The sequence below is a fragment of the Schistocerca cancellata genome, chromosome 4 (assembly GCF_023864275.1).
Source record: "Schistocerca cancellata isolate TAMUIC-IGC-003103 chromosome 4, iqSchCanc2.1, whole genome shotgun sequence".
In the NCBI taxonomy this organism is placed as follows: domain Eukaryota; kingdom Metazoa; phylum Arthropoda; class Insecta; order Orthoptera; family Acrididae; genus Schistocerca; species Schistocerca cancellata.
The window spans coordinates 685,055,290-685,077,004 of record NC_064629.1 but is presented as its reverse complement, the minus strand read 5'-3'; the positions used below and the strand labels follow the sequence as shown (position 1 = coordinate 685,077,004).

The following is a 21,715-nucleotide window of genomic DNA, read 5'->3' as shown; positions in this document are numbered from 1 at the left end:
GTCTTCCAAACGCTTAAATCTATATTCGTTGTGCACAAATTTCTTTTCTTGAGAAACTCTTTTCTTATCATCGCCAGTCTACATTTTATATCCTCTCTACTTCGGCCATCATCAGTTATTCTGGTGCCTAAATAACAAAACTTAAAGTGTCTTGTTTCCAAATGCAATACGCTCAGCATCATATTTAATTCGCTTCCATTCCATTATCCTCGTTTTACTTTTGTTGACGTTCTGCTTACATCATCCTTTCAGGACCCTGTCCATTCGGCTCAACTGTTCTTCCAAGTTTTGACTGTCTTTGAACGAATTAAAATGTAATCGGTAAATCTCAAAGTTTTTATTTCTTCTCCCTGAACTTTAATTCCTACACCAAACTTTTCTTTGGTTTCCTTTACTACTTGCTCAATGTACAGATTATCATTGGCGGTAGGTTACTACCCTGTCTCACTCCCTTCTCAACCGTAGCTTCGCTTTCATGTTCCTCGATTCTTGTAACTGACGTCTGGTTGCTGTAAATAGCCTTTTACTCTCTGTATTTTATCCCTCCTCCCTTCAGACTTTCACAGAGAGTATTCCAGACAACATCGTCAAAAGCTTTCTCTAAGTCTACAAATGCTAGAAACGTAGGTTTGCCTTTCCTTTACCTATCTTCCAAGATAAGTCGTAGGGTCAGTATCGCCTCGAGTGTTCCTACATTTATTCGGAATCCAAACTGATCTTCCCCAAGGTCGGCTTTTATCAATTTTTCCATTCTTCTATAAAGAATTCATGTTAGCGTTTTGCAACCAGGACTTATTAAACTGATAGTTCAGTAATGTACAAACCTTTCAGCACCTGTTTGCTTTGGGATTGGAATTATTACGTTTTTCTTTAAGTCTGAGGGTATTTTACCTGTCTCATCATCTTGCACAACAGATGCAATAATTTTGTGACGGCTGACTCTTCCAAGGTTGTCAGTAGTTCTGACGGAATGTCCTCTACTCCCGAAGCCTTGTTTTGATTTAGGTCGTTCAGTACTCTGACAAATTCTTCTCGCAGTTTCATATCTCACACCTCATCTTCTTTTAAGTCCTATTCCATTTCTACAAAATAGCAACTACTACCTCTCAGCTTTCACTTCTTTGATTAGAACTGGTTTTCCATCTGAGCTCTTGATATTCATGCATCTGCTTCTCTTTTCTCTATCTAATCTACCGTAAATACTTCTTCGCCATCATTTCGCCAATGTCAGTTGCTGCTGCCATCAACGACGCGTGTTGGGTGAGGATCGCCATCAGCCAGCTCGGATTGTGATAGCGGACGGACGGCACAAATAGCGCACACCATTTGTTTTGTCATTGCTGTGCACAAACATGGTTGCAGCCATAACATTCAAAATATTCTAGTCACCATGAGCTACAGAAGCCACCATCTCACACGAACATCTCAAACAATGGTACGTCGTATGGCACAGAGATAAATATGAGTCTAAGAACAGTACCATTGGTCTGCTATAGCATGAACAAAGAGCTCCTTGACAGACGAGTTTCGATACAAATCTGTATACAGGGTGGTAGCAGTGGACGAGTACGTCCCTACCCCACCCTCAAACTCTCTCAAACTCAGTGTCAGAGTAATTAGACGATCACTAAAAGGGCATCAGACTACTTGTCTGCCCCAAGGCCACCAAGCTCAGTTCTGTCGAGATAATTAACTACGTTTTGGAATGTGTCTCAACCAATATACATGAGTTGTAGGCAGCTGGAAACAGATGGGTCTAAAATGTATTTTGAGTCATGAATGGTCCATCCCATGAGGAGTCGCCATCAATACAAGAGAGGAAATGTGTGCTATCCACTACGTGGACGTAACTATTTTTCGTCTATTTTTCGTGTACTTTTCTACTTTGCCGCTAAATTGTTACCTAGAATCAGACCATTCCCGAGGGCTACGTGTGTGTTGAATTGGTACCTAATGGGTGGTAGAGTAATGATCGAAGATTAATAAGTAAATTAATTATCCGTGTCAGAATGCCTCAGAATTCATTAAGCTGCAACAAATGATGACGTTGTGAGCACGGCTGCAATGATCGTATGCAATGTGCACAGGTCGAAAAAACAGCAATAAATAACACGAACACAGAACATGGATAATTTCCTTCTTCTGGGGTACCACAACAATATATTTGTTGAAACACGCTGCAAAATTCCCGCCTAGGTTATTGCTTACGCGCACATACTTTATTAAAACGCGCACAGTTGGCCAAATTCGGTCTTACAGGTCATGTTCAAGTGCTGTAGGTACCAACATATCCTTTGTTTTTTAATTTATTGTCATTTCATCCTCCTAGCCCCATATGGGGAGGTGTAGTGGGCTACCAGTGGTATAGTATCACACTCTTTAGTCTAGAGCTTTTACAAAAATATGAATGAAGACATATTTATAGATGAAAAATTTTCAAAAAACATTAATGAAGAGATGATTACAAATATACAGTGTTGTTTCCTCCGTGTAAGGTTTGAAAAGAGGAAATAGCCAGACACGAAAGGTAGAAAGACACAATAGACATTTAAAAACATTAAAAAGGACGCCAAAATTCATTGAAAATAAGCACTGCTGGAAAACCTACGTTGGGTAAAAAAGTTGTGGGAAGATTAAACTTACGGTTTTCTGTAGCGGATGGGGGGGGAGGGGGGGAGGAGGCGGTTGCAGGTACAAATTAGTAATCTGTTGGGCGGTACTTGTGGAAAGCTACAGGGCGTCAACACGTAATATTATCCGATTACAGCAGTTGTGAGAGCGAGCACATAACGTGCAAGTGCCAAATTTAGAAACAGAATGGTTACCGAGCGCTGTAATAGTTGTCCTCCAAACTAGTGCCATGTTATAAATCACACTATGTGTTCGCGCAGGAAGCACAGCGGACAAGAGTAACAGATGGTGTTTAAAAACGTAAGCGAGCAGCGAGCACAAACTATGGTTTATGACGTGACACAGCTTTCAGTGATAAATATTACTGCACTCACGAGGATACAGCGCCTACTTGTCATCACCGATTTGTGTCTGAAGTGGGAGCTCCAGATGGCTAATCGTTTGGAAAAAATAGCGTTTTTGGCCCGGGAGGGGAGGGGCATGTGGCATTTATGTTAACGTAGTTTCCAGACGGTGGTTGGTTCAGCAGAAAGAGTGCAGAATGGTAATCCGAGGGTCGTATGATCGAGTCCCATTGTGGAAACTTTACTTTAAATTTTTACGTTATTTACACGGCAAATAAATCGAAATAACGCTTGTATTTGTTAATATTTTCGTAAAAGGCATGAAAAGAAAAGACAAAGGAAAGTTTTGAGAACTGCTAATATGTTTCCCAGAAAGGATTGTACTTGCAGCGTCCACCAGGACTCAGCAAATAATTTTTCAAGGAACCATTGTAATTAAAGTGTACAGAGCGTCGTATTCGTTTAGTTTCATTTTGATCTTTGAGCAGTCCTCAGAAACTATTGCGACCCTACGATGCCTACTTTTATCGTCACATAAAGAATTGATCAAAATGCTTCAAAACTGTTCTTATCTTATAGAGAGAAAAACAAATCATATCCCGAGAAGACTGCACTGCATCAAAATACATTCCATTGTATATAACCAGCCATCCTCGCCAACGTACGGCGAAATGGTGCGTTGCGCGTGGCTCAATGGTTCAAATGGCTCTGAGCACTATGCGACTTAACGTCTGAGGTCATCAGTCGCCTAGAACTTAGAACTAATTAAACCTAACTAGCCTAAGGACATCACACACATCCATGCCCGAGGCAGGATTCGAACCTGCGACCGTAGCGGTCGCTCGGCTCCAGACTGTAGCGCCTAGAACCGCACGGCCACTACGACCGGCCGTTGCGCGTGGTTTACTGCGAAACTGTGATGGGAGAGAACCTATAATGAATGGAAACCAAGTTTGTTTTTCTATATTAACTTGAAAACAACCATGTAACTAGAAAAATTCGGCGTTTATAATGTGTGCAATATGCCTAGAAAATCACTGCTTCCCCTCTTTTTACGGCGAATAGCACCCCAGCAAGGGGTAAATCATCAAGTGTAAAATAATACAAGTATCTAATTTTACGTGCGAAGTTCTGCTGTACGCATTAAAATCCCTTCCTAGAAATTTATTTGCGATTCAAAATTTTCTTTCGACTTCCTTTTTCGTGACTTGTATGACAATATTAATAAATACAATATACTGAACATTATTTAGAGTTATTTGTAGTGTAAGTAACGTAAAAATTGAAAAAAAGGTTTCTGCATAGGGATTCGACCCCACGACTCTCGGATTATAGTCCTGTACTCTTTCAGCTGCGCCGACCGCTGCCTGGAAACTATTCTAACATAAAGGACTCAAGCCTCGGCCTACCCTCGCCAAAAATGCTATCTCTCATAAGCGCTTGGCCATCTGAGCTCCCACTTCTGACACTCTCATTTCTTGTTAAGGCGAACATCCATACATCCACACATATTATAAAAATGAATGTACGTATATATGTATGTACGTTCCACAGCTCCTCCTAAACCGACGGATTTCAAACAACCTTGCTACACTTATCACTTCCTGTCCGTAAGCAATCTCTGAATGGGTAAGAGCCACCTACCTGTCAAAGGGGTGGGTGTGAAAAAGAAGTACAGCCCAAGACGCGTGAGTTCTCAGACTTTATTTATCCAGTATTTCAGAATGAGAGCACTTAGTTACTTGCAACAAACCATAATTTCAGACCTTCACGAAACCTTTCCTCGGTGCCCCCCCCCCCCCCCCATCCCACAAAAAGAGGAAAGAACAAAGTTTACCGTTTATGACACTTTTGTAGCAAAACTGCCACATCAGGCATGACGATTTAATTTATTACTTCTTTACCACGATACACTTTGCAGACAGTACTCGCATACTTGCAAAATTGTACTATTATACAACACACAGTTCAGCAGGTATGACGTCGTAAACACTGAGCTGAGTGTAAACGAATCTGTAGGGCGAAATTCGCTATAGAAACAGGTGAAATATTTGTACAAGTAAGTGTGAAATATGTTTAATGTATGTGGAATGTGCACATGTGGGAAAAGCCGCGGATGAAACTCCTTCAAAATCTTGGTATACTGTGGGGGTAAGAACCAGCAGCCTCCTGTTGGGGTGAGGGTAATAACTTAGATAGAGAATTGCAGGGGAAAGAGACGGACACAGATGAGGGACGAGGAGGAAATGGACAGAGAAAGGGTAGAGGAGGAGATGGATAGAGAGGGTAGGAGGAGATGAACAGATGGGGAGGAAGTGATGGACACAGAGTGGGGGATGGAGGAAATGGACAGTGAGAGGAGCGAGAAGGAGATGTACAGAGAGGGGAGGAGGAGATAGAGGTGGAGGGGAGGAGTAGATGGACAGAAAGAGAGGAGTGAGGAGGAAATGGAGAGAGAGAGGGGCTAGAAGGAGATGGACAGAGAGGGGGACAGGAGAGGTGGACAGAGAGCAGGAGCCAGGAGTAGCAGATAGACTAACAGAATTGGAATGTACATATATAAGGGGCATTCAAATGAAACCCAATCACTAGTGTAAAGTAACGATAATGATTTTATTAACTCAAACATGTAGTTATACACAGCACACATACTCAAAACATACACATATCCAAAACTCTTGGCACATTTATCCCACTGCGACACTAGCTGGTGGATTCCATCCTTGAAGAAGCTAGCGGGTTGCTGTCACATCCAGACCTGGACCCAGTCACACATTTCGTCATCCGTTGCCCACGCTAATACCCAGTTACCGATGAAACTCGTCGACGGTGATTCTGCTGTTGTCCAAGACTAAAGCATTCACTTCTGCAACCATTTCCTGTGTGATGACACGATGAGCTTGTCCAGGACGAGCATCGTCTTCCAGTGACTCACGCCCCTCAAGGAATCGTTCGCGCATTCCACAACACTTGAACGACTCAGACTGTACTCACCATACACAACCTTCATCCGTCGATACATGTGGCTGCCTCCAACTCCCTCCGCCACCAAAAATCGAATCACTCCTTGTTGTTCCTGCTTACTCGTCTGCATGTTCGGTAGTGGACGATAACTTGTGTGACCATCTTCTCTTTGGTGTGAAACCACACTGGCGCTATGCAATATGAAACAGTGCACACGCGTTAGTCTCTCCATCAATAGATGGCGCCACCATAGCCACAGTTATGTGGTGTCACCTTACGTGTAAGGCAAAGGTAAATGCACTGACCAGATTTCATTTTAATGAACCTAATATATACCCAGGAAACACCGAGTACTCAGCTAGTATACCATAAATCTGGACGAAATTAGCGATGACGAAAAGGCGTTGCCCATTTTCTGTGGAAACATTCAGTTTCAAAATACGCGCTCTCATGTTCTGTGCTCGCTTCCAAGACTGTCATTTCTGGGGTTTAATAATTGGATAGTATGACATTTTGGTACCCCCCCCCCCCACTCCCTGGTTTCCTCCTTCCTCTCCACCCCCCGACCTGTTGCCGTGCCTCTATCACTGTATCTCTCCACCTCTACACCCTCCATCTCCTTCATCAGGGTAATTTCCAGCACACCCACCCCCTACCAGATGTTGAACTTCACCATGACATCTACCTTTCCTTCCAACTGTAACCTGGCCTTGTTGACCCCCCTACCCAGGGCCCCCCTTCACCTCCCCCTCCTTCCCCAAAGCGGATTTTCATCCTTCTCCCCTTGAGTCCCTGTACCCCCTCCTCAGCTGTTTTCTTCTCCCATCCCTTCCCTCCACAGTCCCCCTTCAGCGCCTCCCCCCACACCTCATCCCCCTTTCTCTGCCTTCCGTCTTTCCTCCTTTTCACTTCTCCCTTGTCCCCTACCCTGGCAGATTGTCCCAGGTTTTTCTTTATTATCAAGTATGCTGCATTAAAAAGTGTGCTGCATTAGTGTTGTGTTGGGTGCCGTTACAGAGTATCATCAGTGATATGGCTTTAATTGTGTGCTCGACCCATATATAGTCCATGTTTGTTCGTGTGATTTTCATACTGTGGCCGACTTTTAACTTGTGTTTGACTCGAGTGATTTTAAGTGTACAAAGACTTGCTAGCTGTGTTCTTTTAACTTTCTGTCGACTTTTTAACTGTTACCCTGTGCATGACCCCATATTAGTGTATATTTTAACTTTCCTCATCTCCATCTACTGCTTTTTTATGTCCTCCTTTTATCCCCCTCTTTTTTTTGTAAGCATTACCCTTTCATGTATTTTGTAAAATCGTTTGGCTGAAGAGCGGTGGACTGTGCCACTGCCAGCCCTCCCCTGCCCATATGGAGCAGGGGAATGAAATTACACTACAGGAAAAAAATATGTTGGCACCTGCAGCACTTGAAAATGGCAAGCAAGACGGGAAGTGACCAATTGTGCGTGTTTTATTGAAGTAAATGTGTGTAAGCAAGAACCAAAGTGGACTCTTTAGAATGTCTTTGAACAAAACACAGAATTACCACAAAAGTATATATTTTTTGTGCTGTAATCCTTACGTTATAGAATCGGAATGCAATCAAACTGTTTAACGCTACTAATTCAATGATTATGTAATGTAGACACTCCACGTCATTAAAACAATAGAGGATTACATCATGACTATGTATCAGTAATATTTGAAACTGGAAATTGATTGCAATTCTGTTTTTGAAACTGGAAATTGATTTCAATTCTGTATGGAACAGAAACAGAATGAGGGTGACAGTAGATGGAGAGGGGGAGAGAGAGAGAGAGAGAGAGAGAGAGAGAGAGAGAGAGAGGGAGAGAGATAGAGAGAGAGAGAGAGAGAGAGAGAAGAGTAGGGTTCATATCATTTACGAATGTAGCACCATAATTTGTTCAAACAAATGTATGAACTCATAAACTATGCCAGTCTCTCCAATTTATAGTTCACAAATGTTAAAGATTTAACTTAACAGCTTAAGTTCACAATTCAGAACACAGCTCAGCTACACAACCGATTCCTCCATACTAACTTTCTCATTGGGAGGGTCCAGGAATGAGCTAAGTCCTGTTTTATAAATTCTACAGGACATTAATATTTCTCTTTAAATCCCTCCTTGATTTTATAGTTATGTAACAAAATACAATTATTTTACAAAATTACAAAGTTTGACTAATATTTTGTAAATATAAAACAATATTATAAGGTATTTATTCAAACTTTCGTTGTTACAAGTGTAGAAGTTGAGTAAGGGTAACTTATTCAATGAAAGACAGGACTGAGTCCATGAATTCAAGGTATCATAAGTACTGCTTATTCCCTTAGTACTTGAAGTAGGACTCAAACTATACTTAAAAAAACAGTTCAAGGTTGCCTGTTCTGTTGTGAGAACTTGAAGCAACAGGAAGACTGTCATAATGTTCTTGTGCTTCTGTCCCACAGAAATTTTTCAAAACCTGCAAATCCAGGTATTTGTCATGGACTGAAAATATAACGTTTTATAATTTGAAACTATATCATGCTAAAAATTCAACAAGGTTTGGAGATTATCTTACAGTCTTACCAGAATAATGAAACTCTGTCAAATCAAAGTCTAGTCCATTGGATCCTTCAGCTGGATGAGCCGATTACGGAGCAGCAGCGTAGGAGAAGGTCACTTCTGCTTGTACAAGGGCTTCAGGAATGCTGTGCATTAGCGAAAAGTTCCAGATGTAGCTTCAACAACATTAAATAGTGAATGCTTTTACCGAGCTGATATGAACACCTCTGTCTAATCTATGGGAACTTCTGTATGAGCTTTCTTCTTTATAAGCGCCATATTTTTATCACATTCCAAATAAGAATGTTCTCTTATTGGAAATATGTGGATAATCTTATAAAGTTTTAAAATTCTTCAATTGAGTCTTCTACACTTCAGTGCACTTTTGTTTTCCCGGTCCAGGCATTTCATTTTGGCTATATATTCGTCACAGGCACCACATGTATCTGTGTAGGGACATCCAAAGGAAATACTGAAGTTCGTATTAAATATGTGTCTATATGTATCGTAAGCTGCCTTAACTGTTGGTAAGGCTCTTTGAATAAACTGAACACTTTGCTTATACCTAGTTCCTCAGAGAGGTATACTTTAACCCATAATGGCTATCTCTGCTCGGATAGGGGCACAGTATGCTGCTTAATGGTATTAAATGTTTTATCACTTAATTCCCAGGGCCTGTTCTCCTGTTTGCCTCTCTTATCAATTGGAGTATTCCCAACTGTTCGACACTAGACACTAAATATTGGCCGGCCGCGGTGGTCTAGCGGTTCTGGCGCTGCAGTCCGGAACCGCGGGACTGCTACGGTCGCAGGTTCGAATCCTGCCTCGGACATGGGTGTGTGTGATGTTCTTAGGTTAGTTAGGTTTACGTAGTTCTAAGTTCTAGGGGACTTATGACCTAAGATGTTGAGTCCCATAGTGCTCAGAGCCATTTGAACTAAATATTGAATCTTATTTTTTGGTATGCCGTACTTTGCTGTAAATGCTTACGACAAACTACAGCTTCTTTCGTCCAGTGCCCTATTTGTCATCGAACTCTGTACTTATAGGTTGCATTGTTAAATCTTGCTTCACATTCGCATTTCCTAGTCCTTCTACGCTGTATTGGAAGTACAGTCATGAGACCACATAGATAAGCATTCTGTAAATCTACAGATTCCATGAAGTTGAAATCTTTTAAAATATTTTGTCTTGTCTCTTCAGGCGCGTTTTCAAAGCACTGTAGTCTACAATGACAGTTTTCTCCCAATCATGAGACGTTAAATTAATCTTTCTGTTTACCTCAGATAAGCGGCAATGTTTCTCCTCCCATACTTTCACTACAGGCATCATTTGATGACTGGCGTTCCATATCCGTATTTTCGCAAAATTTCAGACACTAGAGCTGTTTATCAGGCCTGCAACCTATATAATTATTTAAAGACCAGCACTCATTGAAAAAAATGGTTCAAATGGCTCTGAGGACTATGGGACTTAACATCTGAGGTCATCAGTCCCCTAGAACTTAGATCTACTTAAACCTAACTAACCTAAGGACATCACACACATCCATGCCCAAGGCAGGATTGGAACCTGCGACCGTAGCGGTCGCGCGGTTTCAGACTGAAGCGCCTAGAACCGCTCGGCCACACCGGCCGGCAGCACTTATTGAACAGAACCTTTTATTTCCCTGTTTCATATGGACTGAGCTCACTCTTTCCCTGTACTGAAATTTGTCAAACCTAATTTACAGTACTACTTAGGTCTGTTCCATGCTTTAATGTTGTTGTTGTGGTCTTCAGTCCTGAGACTGGTTTGATGCAGCTGTCCATGCTATTCTATCCTGTGCAAGCTTCTTCATCTCCCAGTATCTACTGCAACCTACATCCTTCTGAATCTGCTTAGTGTATTCATCTCTTGGTCTCCCTCTACGATTTTTACCCTCCACACTGCCCTCCAATGCTAAATTTGTGATCCCTAGATGCCTCAAAACATGTCCTACCAACCGATCCCTTCTTCTAGTCAAGTTGTGCCACAAACTTCTCTTCTCCCCAATCCTATTCAATACCTCCTCATTAGTTACGTGATCTACCCACTTTATCTTCAGCATTCTTCTGTAGCACCACATTTCGAAAGCTTCTATTCTCTTCTTGTCCAAACTAGTTATCGTCCATGTTTCACTTCCATACATGGCTACACTCCATACAAATACTTTCAGAAACGACTTCCTGACACTTAAATCTATACTCGATGTTAACAAATTCCTCTTCTTGAGAAACGCTTTCCTTGCCATTGCCAGTCTACATTTTATATCCTCTCTACTTCGACCATCATCGGTTATTTTACTCCCTAAATATCAAAACTCCTTTACTACTTTAAGTGTCTCATTTCCTAATCTAATTCCCTCAGCATCACCCGACTTAATTTGACTACATTCCATTATCCTCGTTTTGCTTTTGTTGATGTTCATCTTATATCCTCCTTTCAAGACACTGTCCATTCCGTTCAACTGCTCTTCCAAGTCCTTTGCTGTCTCTGACAGAATTACAATGTCATCGGCGAACCTCAAAGTTTTTACTTCTTCTCCATGAATTTTAATACCTACTCCGAATTTTTCTTTTGTTTCCTTTACTGCTTGCTCAATATACAGATTGAATAACATCGGGGAGAGGCTACAACCCTGTCTTACTCCTTTCCCAAACACTGCTTCCCTTTCATGCCCTTCGACTCTTATAACTGCCATCTGGTTTCTGTACAAACTGTAAATAGCCTTTCGCTCCCTGTATTTTACCCCTGCCACCTTCAGAATTTGAAAGAGAGTATTCCAGTTAACATTGTCAAAAGCTTTTTCTAAGTCTACAAATGCTAGAAACGTAGGTTTGCCTTTTCTTAATCTTTCTTCTAAGATAAGTCGTAAGGTCAGTATTGCCTCACGTGTTCCAACATTTCTACGGAATCCAAACTGATCTTCCCCGAGGTCGGCTTCTACCAGTTTTTCCATTCGTCTGTAAAGAATTCGCGTTAGTATTTTGCAGCTGTGACTTATTAAACTGATAGTTCGGTAATTTTCACATCTGTCTTTGGGATTGGAATTATTATATTCTTCTTGAAGTCTGAGGGTATTTCGCCTGTCTCATACATCGTGCTCACCAGATGGTAGAGTTTTGTCATGACTGGCTCTCCCGAGGCCATCAGTAGTTCAAATGGAATGTTGTCTACTCCCGGGGCCTTGTTTCGACTCAGGTCTTTCAGTGCTCTGTCAAACTCTTCACGCAGTATCTTATCTCCCATTTCGTCTTCATCTACATCCTCTTCCATTTCCATAATATTGTCCTCAAGTACATCGCCCTTGTATAAACCCTCTATATACTCCTTCCACCTTTCTGCCTTCCCTTCTTTGCTTAGAACTGGGTTGCCATCTGAGCTCTTGATATTCATACAAGTGGTTCTCTTCTCTCCAAAGGTCTCTTTAATTTTCCTGTAGGCAGTATCTATCTTACCCCTAGTGAGACAAGCCTCTACATCCTTACATTTGTCCTCTAGCCATCCCTGCTTAGCCATTTTGCGCTTCCTGTCGATATCATTTTTGAGACGTTTGTATTCCTTTTTGCCTGCTTCATTTACTGCATTTTTATATTTTCTCCTTTCATCAATTAAATTCAATATTTCTTCTGTTACCCAAGGATTTCTATTAGCCCTCGTCTTTTTACCTACTTGATCCTCTGCTGCCTTCACTACTTCATCCCTCAGAGCTACCCATTCTTCTTCTACTGTATTTCTTTCCCCCATTTCTGTCAATTGTTCCCTTATGCTCTTCCTGAAACTCTCTACAACCTCTGGTTCTTTCAGTTTATCCAGGTCCCATCTCCTTAATTTCCCACCTTTTTGCAGTTTCTTCAGTTTCAATCTGCAGTTCATAACCAATAGATTGTGGTCAGAATCCACATCTGCCCCAGGAAATGTCTTACAATTTAAAACCTGGTTCCTAAATCTCTGTCTTACCATTATATAATCTATCTGATACCTTTTAGTATCTCCAGGATTCTTCCAGGTATACAACCTTCTTTTATGATTCTTGAACCAAGTGTTGGCTATGATTAAGTTATGCTCTGTGCAAAATTCTACAAGGCGGCTTCCTCTTTCATTCCTTCCCCCCAATCCATATTCACCTACTATGTTTCCTTCTCTCCCTTTTCCTACTGACGAATTCCAGTCACCCATGACTATTAAATTTTCGTCTCCTTTCACTACCTGAATAATTTCTTTTATCTCGTCATACATTTCATCTCTTTCTTCATCATCTGCAGAGGTAGTTGGCATATAAACTTGTACTACTGTAGTAGGCATGGGCTTGGTGTCTATCTTGGCCACAATAATGCGTTCACTATGCTGTTTGTAGTAGCTAACCCGCACTCCTATTTTTTTATTCATTATGAAACCTACTCCTGCATTACCCCTATTTTATTTTGTATTTATAACCCTGTATTCACCTGACCAAAAGTCTTGTTCCTCCTGCCACCGAACTTCACTAATTCCCACTATATCTAACTTTAACCTATCCATTTCCCTTTTTAAATTTTCTAACCTACCTGCCCGATTAAGGGATCTGACATTCCACGCTCCGATCCGTAGAACGCCAGTTTTGTTTCTCCTGATAACGACGTCCTCCTGAGTAGTCCCCGCCCGGAGATCCGAATGGGGGACTATTTTACCTCCGAAATATTTTACCCAAGAGGACGCCATCATCATTTAATCATACAGTAGAGCTGCATGTCCTCGGGAAAAATTACGGCTGTAGTTTCCCCTTGCTTTCAGCCGTTCGCAGTACCAGCACAGCAAGGCCGTTTTGGTTAATGTTACAAGGCCAGATCAGTCAATCATCCAGACTGTTGCCCCTGCAACTACTGAAAAGGCTGCTGCCCCTCTTCAGGAACCACATGTTTGTCTGGCCTCGCAACAGATACCCCTCCGTTGTGGTTGCACCTACGGTACGGCCATCTGTATCGCTGAGGCGCGCAAGCCTCCCCACCAACGGCAAGGTCCATGGTTCATGGGGGGGCATGCTTTAATATACTGCTGAAAACTCAAAAATTGAAAAAAAAATTACTTAACTCATTCTTTTCCTGGACCCTTCATTTGTAAGGTGAAAGTGATGGAGTAATTGATGAGGGGACAGGTGATCAGAATGATTAGAATGAAAACTGAGACAGACAATTTTCCAGCTTCGTGTGCTATCTCGTACGTGTGATGTTAATTATTTGTTTTTAGTGAACGGTATTTATTTCTATTTGCACTAAGCAAAGTGTAAAAAAATATTGGATATTTAACAGCTGAATTACAAGTACTATTAACGCTGACTTCAGTTTACTGAACTCATTAACACTGTTACCTCAAACTAAAATTATCCAATAAAAGAAAGGAGTGAAGATTCTAGTTTACTGTCCTGTCGACTACAGGATGATTGCCGGCCGGAGTGGCCGAGCGGTTCTAGGCGCTTTAGTCTGGAACCGCGTGACCGCTACGGTCGCAGGTTCGAATCCTGCCTCGGGTATGGATGTGTGTGATGTCCCTAGGTTAGTTAGGTTTAAGTAGTTCTAAGTTCTAGGGGACTGATGACCTCAGCAGTTAAGTCCCATAGTGCTCAGAGCCATTTTGAACCACAGGATGATTATCGGAGATATAATAAGCAAGGGAGAGAGAGGTCACATTCTAATAACAGCAAAGTGAGGCGATTTTAAGTGCATGGATTTCATTAGAAAGCTGGAATCCCGCAGCTTACTCCTCTGTAAAACTATTATTGAGGAGATAAATGCTGCATTTCATAAAATTGTTACATTTGATTTCAAGTCAGTGTTGCAGCAGAATGATTGTTACGTTAGTAAGTCACTTTCTTTTAACTACACATTTAAATACGGACATTTCTTGCAATCGCTGCATTGAAGAATATAATTGCACGAACTGCCTTGATTTCACTACAGTTTAGATCTATTTTCTGTCATCGACACATCTATAATGCAATAAACGAAGTTTTCACTGAAAATCAATGTCGCTAAGCTCTATACATTTATTGATCATTCCGAGGACTGTAATACAGAAACAACGCGTTTCAATATTGGAACTGGTGATCGATTTACGCTTAATGTTGCCTCTTACAAAGGATGTTCTTTACTTCGTTCGAAATAATGTTTTGGGAGGAATTTTGTTTCATTATTTTGTCCAATTTTTTCGTAACTAGTTCATATTCAGTAGTCTTTTTATTCCATATAGCTTCAATGCTCTCCGTTAACATATTTTGGATACGATATTATATTTCATTTGATTTATGTTCCATCTGTAATATGTTTTGGTTTATCACCAATAATGTCCTATGTCTGTATCTTGAACCGTAATATGTTTCAGTAATATCGCAATTTTATAAGTAATTGTATTCTTACGTTGTTGGTAGATTATGAGGTTAAGTGGCCAGTTTAATAGTGAAATCTTTTTCAGTACTTTAAACATAAATGAGTGTATTTCACAAATGTAAGAGCATATGCCTTAACATAAGCGAAGCAGATAAAGCAAGCGCTACAGTTTGGTTTTGACGTCATAAATTAAAACCTCTGTATTTTTTCAAAGGAAAACATCTAGAAGTAACTTTATACAATGGTTAAGCTATAATAAATTAATGGTTTTATTCACAGCTGTGAGATGTGACTCAGAATTCTATTATCACATATGAAATGCCTTTTTAATTCACAGCCGCAATTAATAAGCGAAGGAATTGCTCATTTAACTTTGACAATATTTCAAACAACGTTAATGATGCTGTTACAATGATAGACACACATACATTGAACAGACGTTTTCTCTCAGGAATACTACTTGCACATAAAAGAAAGCAACAGGCACTTAGAAATCGCACAAAAGCCAATAAACAACCACACGTCAGAGGAAAAATAAATTTGAAGTAGAAGAGAATGTGAAATATTTGTAATGGACTCCCACTCAGCTGATTTGCAGTAACATTAAATAATTTTTTAAAATGACGGTCACCGCTATCATATTGATACACCACGTGGTGTTAATAAACATAATTCTAGAACAGTTCGCAAGATCTATAGACCTATAAGAAAGTCTGCTAGGTGCTGTCTCAGCTGTGACAAAGCACTTGCACCAGAATAAGGTACCTCGGAGAGCTAACTACACCGACTCTGCAACAGAAAGTTGTGAACTGGATAGTAAATTCTCGTTTTTTCTACTGTTTCAAACGTGGAATTTAAAGCTATATCTTGCTCACCGAAAACCTGAGATGTTTATTACCGACACTTCAGGTCAGATTCCAGGATAACATTTTACACGAAGTTATTACACCATCCAAAATATTCCAAAACGTGCACATAAGCACTGAAATTTAAAATTAGTATTTCAAAATAACAAAAGAGAACAAAAGGATAAAGCATATAGCGTAAACCTATTGCGAAGTTCTTTGCACAGTCTGTCTATAGCCTTGAACTTACCTGATATCAACAGAAAGCGACATTTTTTGCTATCGGAACAGAATTCAACTGATGTAGTGTTTTTATACTGTTCGCAGAGTGAGCCATGCTATTAATCCAAAACTATCGCCGGTGGGCCGAGGAAAAACGCACGTCTTTATTCTAAAAGAAGTCACATGGCGCTAAATTCGGATCACAGTAAACTGTGTACAAAAGTTTTAAAAGCATTTGCAAATTTCCAAACTAACTACGAAGCGCATAAGTAATCGATGACTAGACGCTAGTCTGAGACGCACTCACTCAGGAGTCGCACACTCGCCAGCTGGCATGCTTAAGTCGTCACAGCGCGACGTAAACAATGTAACGATTTAATAAGAAAATAGTGCTGCACTTACTTTGACTGACATGATGAGTGGCGTTGTGTTGCTGTCACAGTTAGGACGAAGAGTGACTCATGGCAAAGAAGCAGGTGCGCTACCCCTTGTGCTGTGCCGGAATATTATCGTATTGATCGCTCGCGAACAGCATTTCCAGCGGTGCCTGCGCACTCCCCATCCGGCCGGCGCCACGGCCGCATGCTCCACCGGGAGTTCGATTAACGGCTTTGCGCCCCCATACGTAATGTTGGAACGTATGCAATGAATCCGAAACATACGAGGATGCTGCTACGTCGTAGCACTTACAAACGAGGCAGACACCTAACGGGTCACAGATTTTGCTCATTTCAGTCAGTTTCCGACAATATAGCAACTTGTTCATCTTTCGTACGATTGTACAACGTACTCATATGTAACAGTTATTGCTTTAGTAAGACGTGCTTCTCAAGTGTTTCATACAAATCGAAGTTAAAAGTCTAACAAGACAGATCAATACCATAACAGAGCACCAGCCATTAAGAAGCGATGTTAGCGCAGCCGCTTAAGGTGGCACTGCCTGTACTGTGTTAGTATTGTCTTTTTCTTTTTTTTTATTACCTTTCACCAAACATTTGCATTGCTGCAACGAATCATGTTTCCTCGGAAAGGAACAATAATAACAATAATGATAATCATCTTTTTGGATGTTGATGCTCTTACTTTCTGTGCTTACTCAGGAGAACTGGAGAGGTATTCCGCCTTATGCAGGCACAGCTTGTTTGTTTTTCCTTTACCTAAAAATGTTTCAGCACTTCTTGTGCTATCTTCAGTGGGAAGAGCGTAGCGCTCCAAAGGATTGGAAAAGGGCACAGGTTATCCCCGTTTTCAAGAAGGGACGTCGAACAGATGTGCAGGACTATAGACCTATATCTCTAACGTCGATCAGTTGTAGAATTTTGGAGCACGTATTATGTTCGAGTATAATGACTTTTCTGGAGACTAGAAATCTACTCTGTAGGAATCAGCATGGGTTTCGAAAAAGACGCCCTTGTATAGACCCTCTATATACTGGTTTCATCTTTCTGCTTTCCTGTCTTTGCTTAGGACTGGTTTTTCGTCTGAGCTCTCGATATTCATACAGGTGTTTCTCTTTTCTCCAAAGGTCTCTTTAATTTTCCTGTAGGCAATATCTATCTTACCCCTAGTCATATATGCCTCTACCTCTTTACATTTGTCCTCTAGCCATTCTTGCTTAGCCATTTTGCGCTTCCTGTCAGTTTCATTTTTAAGACGTTTTGTAACGTCCCCTTTGAACAACTTGACATATGAAACGTCCACTTAGAACAATTGTACAAGACTGTGCTTAACCTGACACACAATGTTTTTAGCGCAACGCAATCTGACTATCAAAAATCCCTGCAAAAGAATGGCCCTGACAAACATTAAACTATACCTTTCACAAATCACTTACCTCACAAAAATCTTCGTTGCTCGAACTACTGCAATACAGCGAGTGCCGCTACTGCCAGCTAAATAAAAGATTCAAACTACTGAAGGCACTAACTACTGATAGTCTTAGCAAATGAAAGATTCTAATAGAGAACAAACAATGTATTTACCTCAAGATTCATAATATATACAGCAGTTCATGACATTTTTCAAAACTCCGCCATCTCTCTCCCCACATCCACCACTGCTGGCGGCTCACCTCCAACTGCCCAGCGCTATGCGCTGTTCGCATCCAGCTATAGCAGTTCATGACAACAATGGCAGACAACAATGCAAACTAGCCACATACTGCACACATCACAGCCCGTGATTTTCATACAGAGTGCTATGTAACGTTGCCAATAAAAAACATAAACAGCAAACTTACATAAAGAAAACATAAACAGCCTACTTACATAGCCCCCATGCTCCCCACAAAAAATTTTACAAAGGGTGTTGGGCACTGGCCAATACAGATTTGAAAAAATTTTTCATAATTACAGTAAGAAAGATATCAAATGCACACACTTATTAATACAATGTTGGTCAAAAGCTAAAATTTTCTCACAGTCAATAAAGACAGTCCTGATCATTCACCACAGTAAAACTGCCGTTTCTTTTATCAAAGTCTGAGCAATAAAGACAATGCACACAGAAGTAGTGGATGTCCATGCAATCTTGAAGAAGTAGTGTTGTCCTTCCAACAGAAAGACAGTGCTGACTCTTGACATGCTGACAGGTAATGGGCCACAACAGAGCAAACCCACAGCAGAGTCAGTCGACGTGTTGAAGAATGTTGGTAGGTAGGTCATCACAGAGCAGACCCACTGCAGTCCTGGTAGAGAGTATTGTATTGGTGGGCCACCAGAGGTGCAGACCCACTGTAGTCCTTGTAGAGATGGCCAGCAGCCATCTGCTGCGACTGTGCAGGTGCACAATCACCATTGAAGAGTCTTGCAGAGAAGATAGCAAGTCCATAAACCACCACTTGTGCACGCACAAAGTTTTTGGGAATTGTCCTTAGAACCAGCAATGCTGTTATCCAGTCCCTTGCTGAATTAGTAACACACGTGCAAACACTAACAGTTCCAACTTCTCACATTGTGTCCATATAGTATGACCAACAGAATGTGTGCAGTGAAATGAATGCTTTCAAGTTACTTAATTTGATTAACTGGCGTCAATTACAATTATATAACATAAGAATACAATAACAAAGGTACAAAAAACATCATTAAAAACATAACAATACAGATAATATTTGTGGTAATATTGGCTTTACAAAAGAATTGAACTAACATATACATCAGTGTTACAGGAATGATGACATGAGTACATACATAAAAGATCAGAATAACTTTTGAAACGTCAACTTCACACATGAGCATTAAAACAAAACAGAATAAATAATGTCTAAACATCTTTACAAAGAAAATAACAGAGTATTAATGCCAATTATATTTGAGGATATCAATATGCCTCATCATAGTGAATGTAGCTTACTATTAAAAGAAAAAAAATTCTATGAAACTACACAGAGACAGGAAGAAAACAAATACACAAGGGTACACAAACATATAGCGGAATAACACAAAAAGGAAAGGACAGGGTTTGTTTTCAGTGTAACATTTGGTACTGCAGTCCACCCCACAACTTCATTCGATAGATCTTTCGTCTTATTTCAACATTTGTTTCCACCAAAAAAATCCTATCCAAGCATGCTTTCTGTATTTATATGTTCACATATTGCTTACCTCATCATTTATTTCCAAGAAAATCCTACCTATACCTCCTTCCTGTATTCTATTCATATTTCTTTCAAAATGATTATTTCTGATTGTACAACACTCATTTGGGCCCAAATCTTTTTCATGTAACCTTGCAATGCATACTTTACCTATTCTCCATAGTCAGTTTCTTATATAGTCTACCCCCTCTTAAGCTAACTTAAATCTACTGAGCTCAGATATATATACCAAGGGACGAGGCAATGCAGCATCACAAAACACAGTTAATATAAACAGCAATGAAAAAAAACGCAGATTTGCAAAGCAAGCAGCATTAAGAAATTAGCAAAAGTCAAATTCAATAACACTATGCCTGGCAAACAGCAGCAACTTATACCTAAACATGACATAGCGCAAGCAGAAAAAATATTACAGTAAAAACAACAATGCAGACAAGGGAAATGCATATTCACATCTTAATGTCTATGTAATTAAAGTGGTCATCGTAATGTCTATGTAATTAAAGTGGTGCACCATAACAACTTATTGTAAAAAAATATTACCATGTACTTGAAAAGAAAATTTTGTTTTACTGTTGCTAGTTCCTTCTTATTGTTCTTTCCTTTCCAAGTGCTCCTTTTTTAAAGAATGTGGATCATAAAATAATTATTTAATAGATCTGTTGACAGAAAGAGTTCACATTAGCAAATGCATCTCATTTTATAAAAGCAATGCTGCAACACAGCTGGAAACCAGATATCAAATGAAATAAGCAATTACACAAACCAAAGCATAAAAATGTCATTCAGTAGTCATGTGACATTTCATTTCATAAGTTAATTGCTCTCAACTCTCGTACAAAGACTCTTGTCATAATCAGGTGTGCAGATGTACGAATATTTCCCATCAATTCATAAGCATTTCAATAATTAGCACAAAGTGCGAGTAATCATATGTTTTTAAGTAACGAGGGTGTCGCATTAGCGATGAAAGGCACGCCCTAATGGCTTGTTCTCCAGGTGTTTGACACAGCTGTGTGCCCACAACGCATTACAAAAATCATATGTTTTCAAGGAACGAGCGTGTCGCATTAGCGATGCCCTCTACAAAGGAATGTCATTAACAGTTGATAGGCCTCTCTTTGTCCTTCTCTTCCACCTGTGCCTCTGGCACACCCTAATGGCTTGTTCTCCAGGTGTCTGACACACCTGGGTGCCCACGACGCATTATGTACAGATGGTCACTTAACTTTCTTACGGAAATATTGACGACAGCAGTTTTCGCTACAGTGACAGTCTCATATAAAAATATTTCACAGGTCAAGAATTTGCGTTACAAATCTGTAGAAACAAAATGCTATTGATATGACAGTGTCCAAAAAATTTTCGCTTGCATTGTGATACATTCACGCATTTACACACACATTTCATAACTCTTAAAGTACGATTCTTGGTTTCCAACATCCTTTTTCACAAGTCAAGAGTCCCTAACCACTATTCATTACTCCTTACCTTATTCGTCGACACTTTTTCCATATTTCATCATAACAGATACATAGCATAATCAAATAACTCATATAGCATCAGCTTATGGATCATAAACTTACCTCAGCAGCATAATACACATCGTCGTCGTAAAAATAACATCATAAAACCTCAGTCAAATCTCAAAATCGTCGTAGCTTCCTCCAATAATTTCAAAACCTAAAGAAAATTCTCTGCTCATTTCAGTAGTGTCATCTACCTCAAACGTACTTTAAAAATCATGATCTCATACCAAATACATCATTCAAAGCTCTCATAGTATCACAATGGTTCCGAAAAAATATGAAGAGTTCACACAGTACAGACAAAATACAATTTCTTAAGTGTGAAATAATCCAACTCTGTAATTGCGTAAACATGTGTCACTGACGTAGTAAAAAGGTTTGTCTCTCTCAGTTAAATGATCAGATAGCTGTGTAATTTATGTGTTAGAGAAATATGGTACCGATGTGTAAAGTTGTATAAGCAAATACCATATTAGCTAGGGCTCCTTGTGCTTGCCAGACACATGATACACAAAGTAGGCGTGTACCCCCCTGAGGATTATTGTAATTGTATCCTCAGGTATTACAGATTACAGCAATGGAATGAAATGTATTGCGAAAAACTTTCTTTGTAATTCAGAAATCTTT

The 21,715-nt window shown here is 40.2% G+C and overlaps 1 protein-coding gene across 1 annotated transcript in view; it reads right to left on the bottom strand.

The window, feature by feature from the left end:
* LOC126184691 (endothelin-converting enzyme homolog) overlaps positions 1-16,494 on the bottom strand; it is a 416,586-nt gene extending 400,092 nt beyond the window's left edge. The window contains exon 1 of the mRNA XM_049927185.1: positions 16,364-16,494. Coding sequence (XP_049783142.1) covers positions 16,364-16,375 — 12 coding nt within the window. The 5' untranslated portion in view covers positions 16,376-16,494. The remainder of the gene's footprint in view (positions 1-16,363) is intronic.
* Between the last annotated feature and the right edge of the window lie 5,221 nt (positions 16,495-21,715).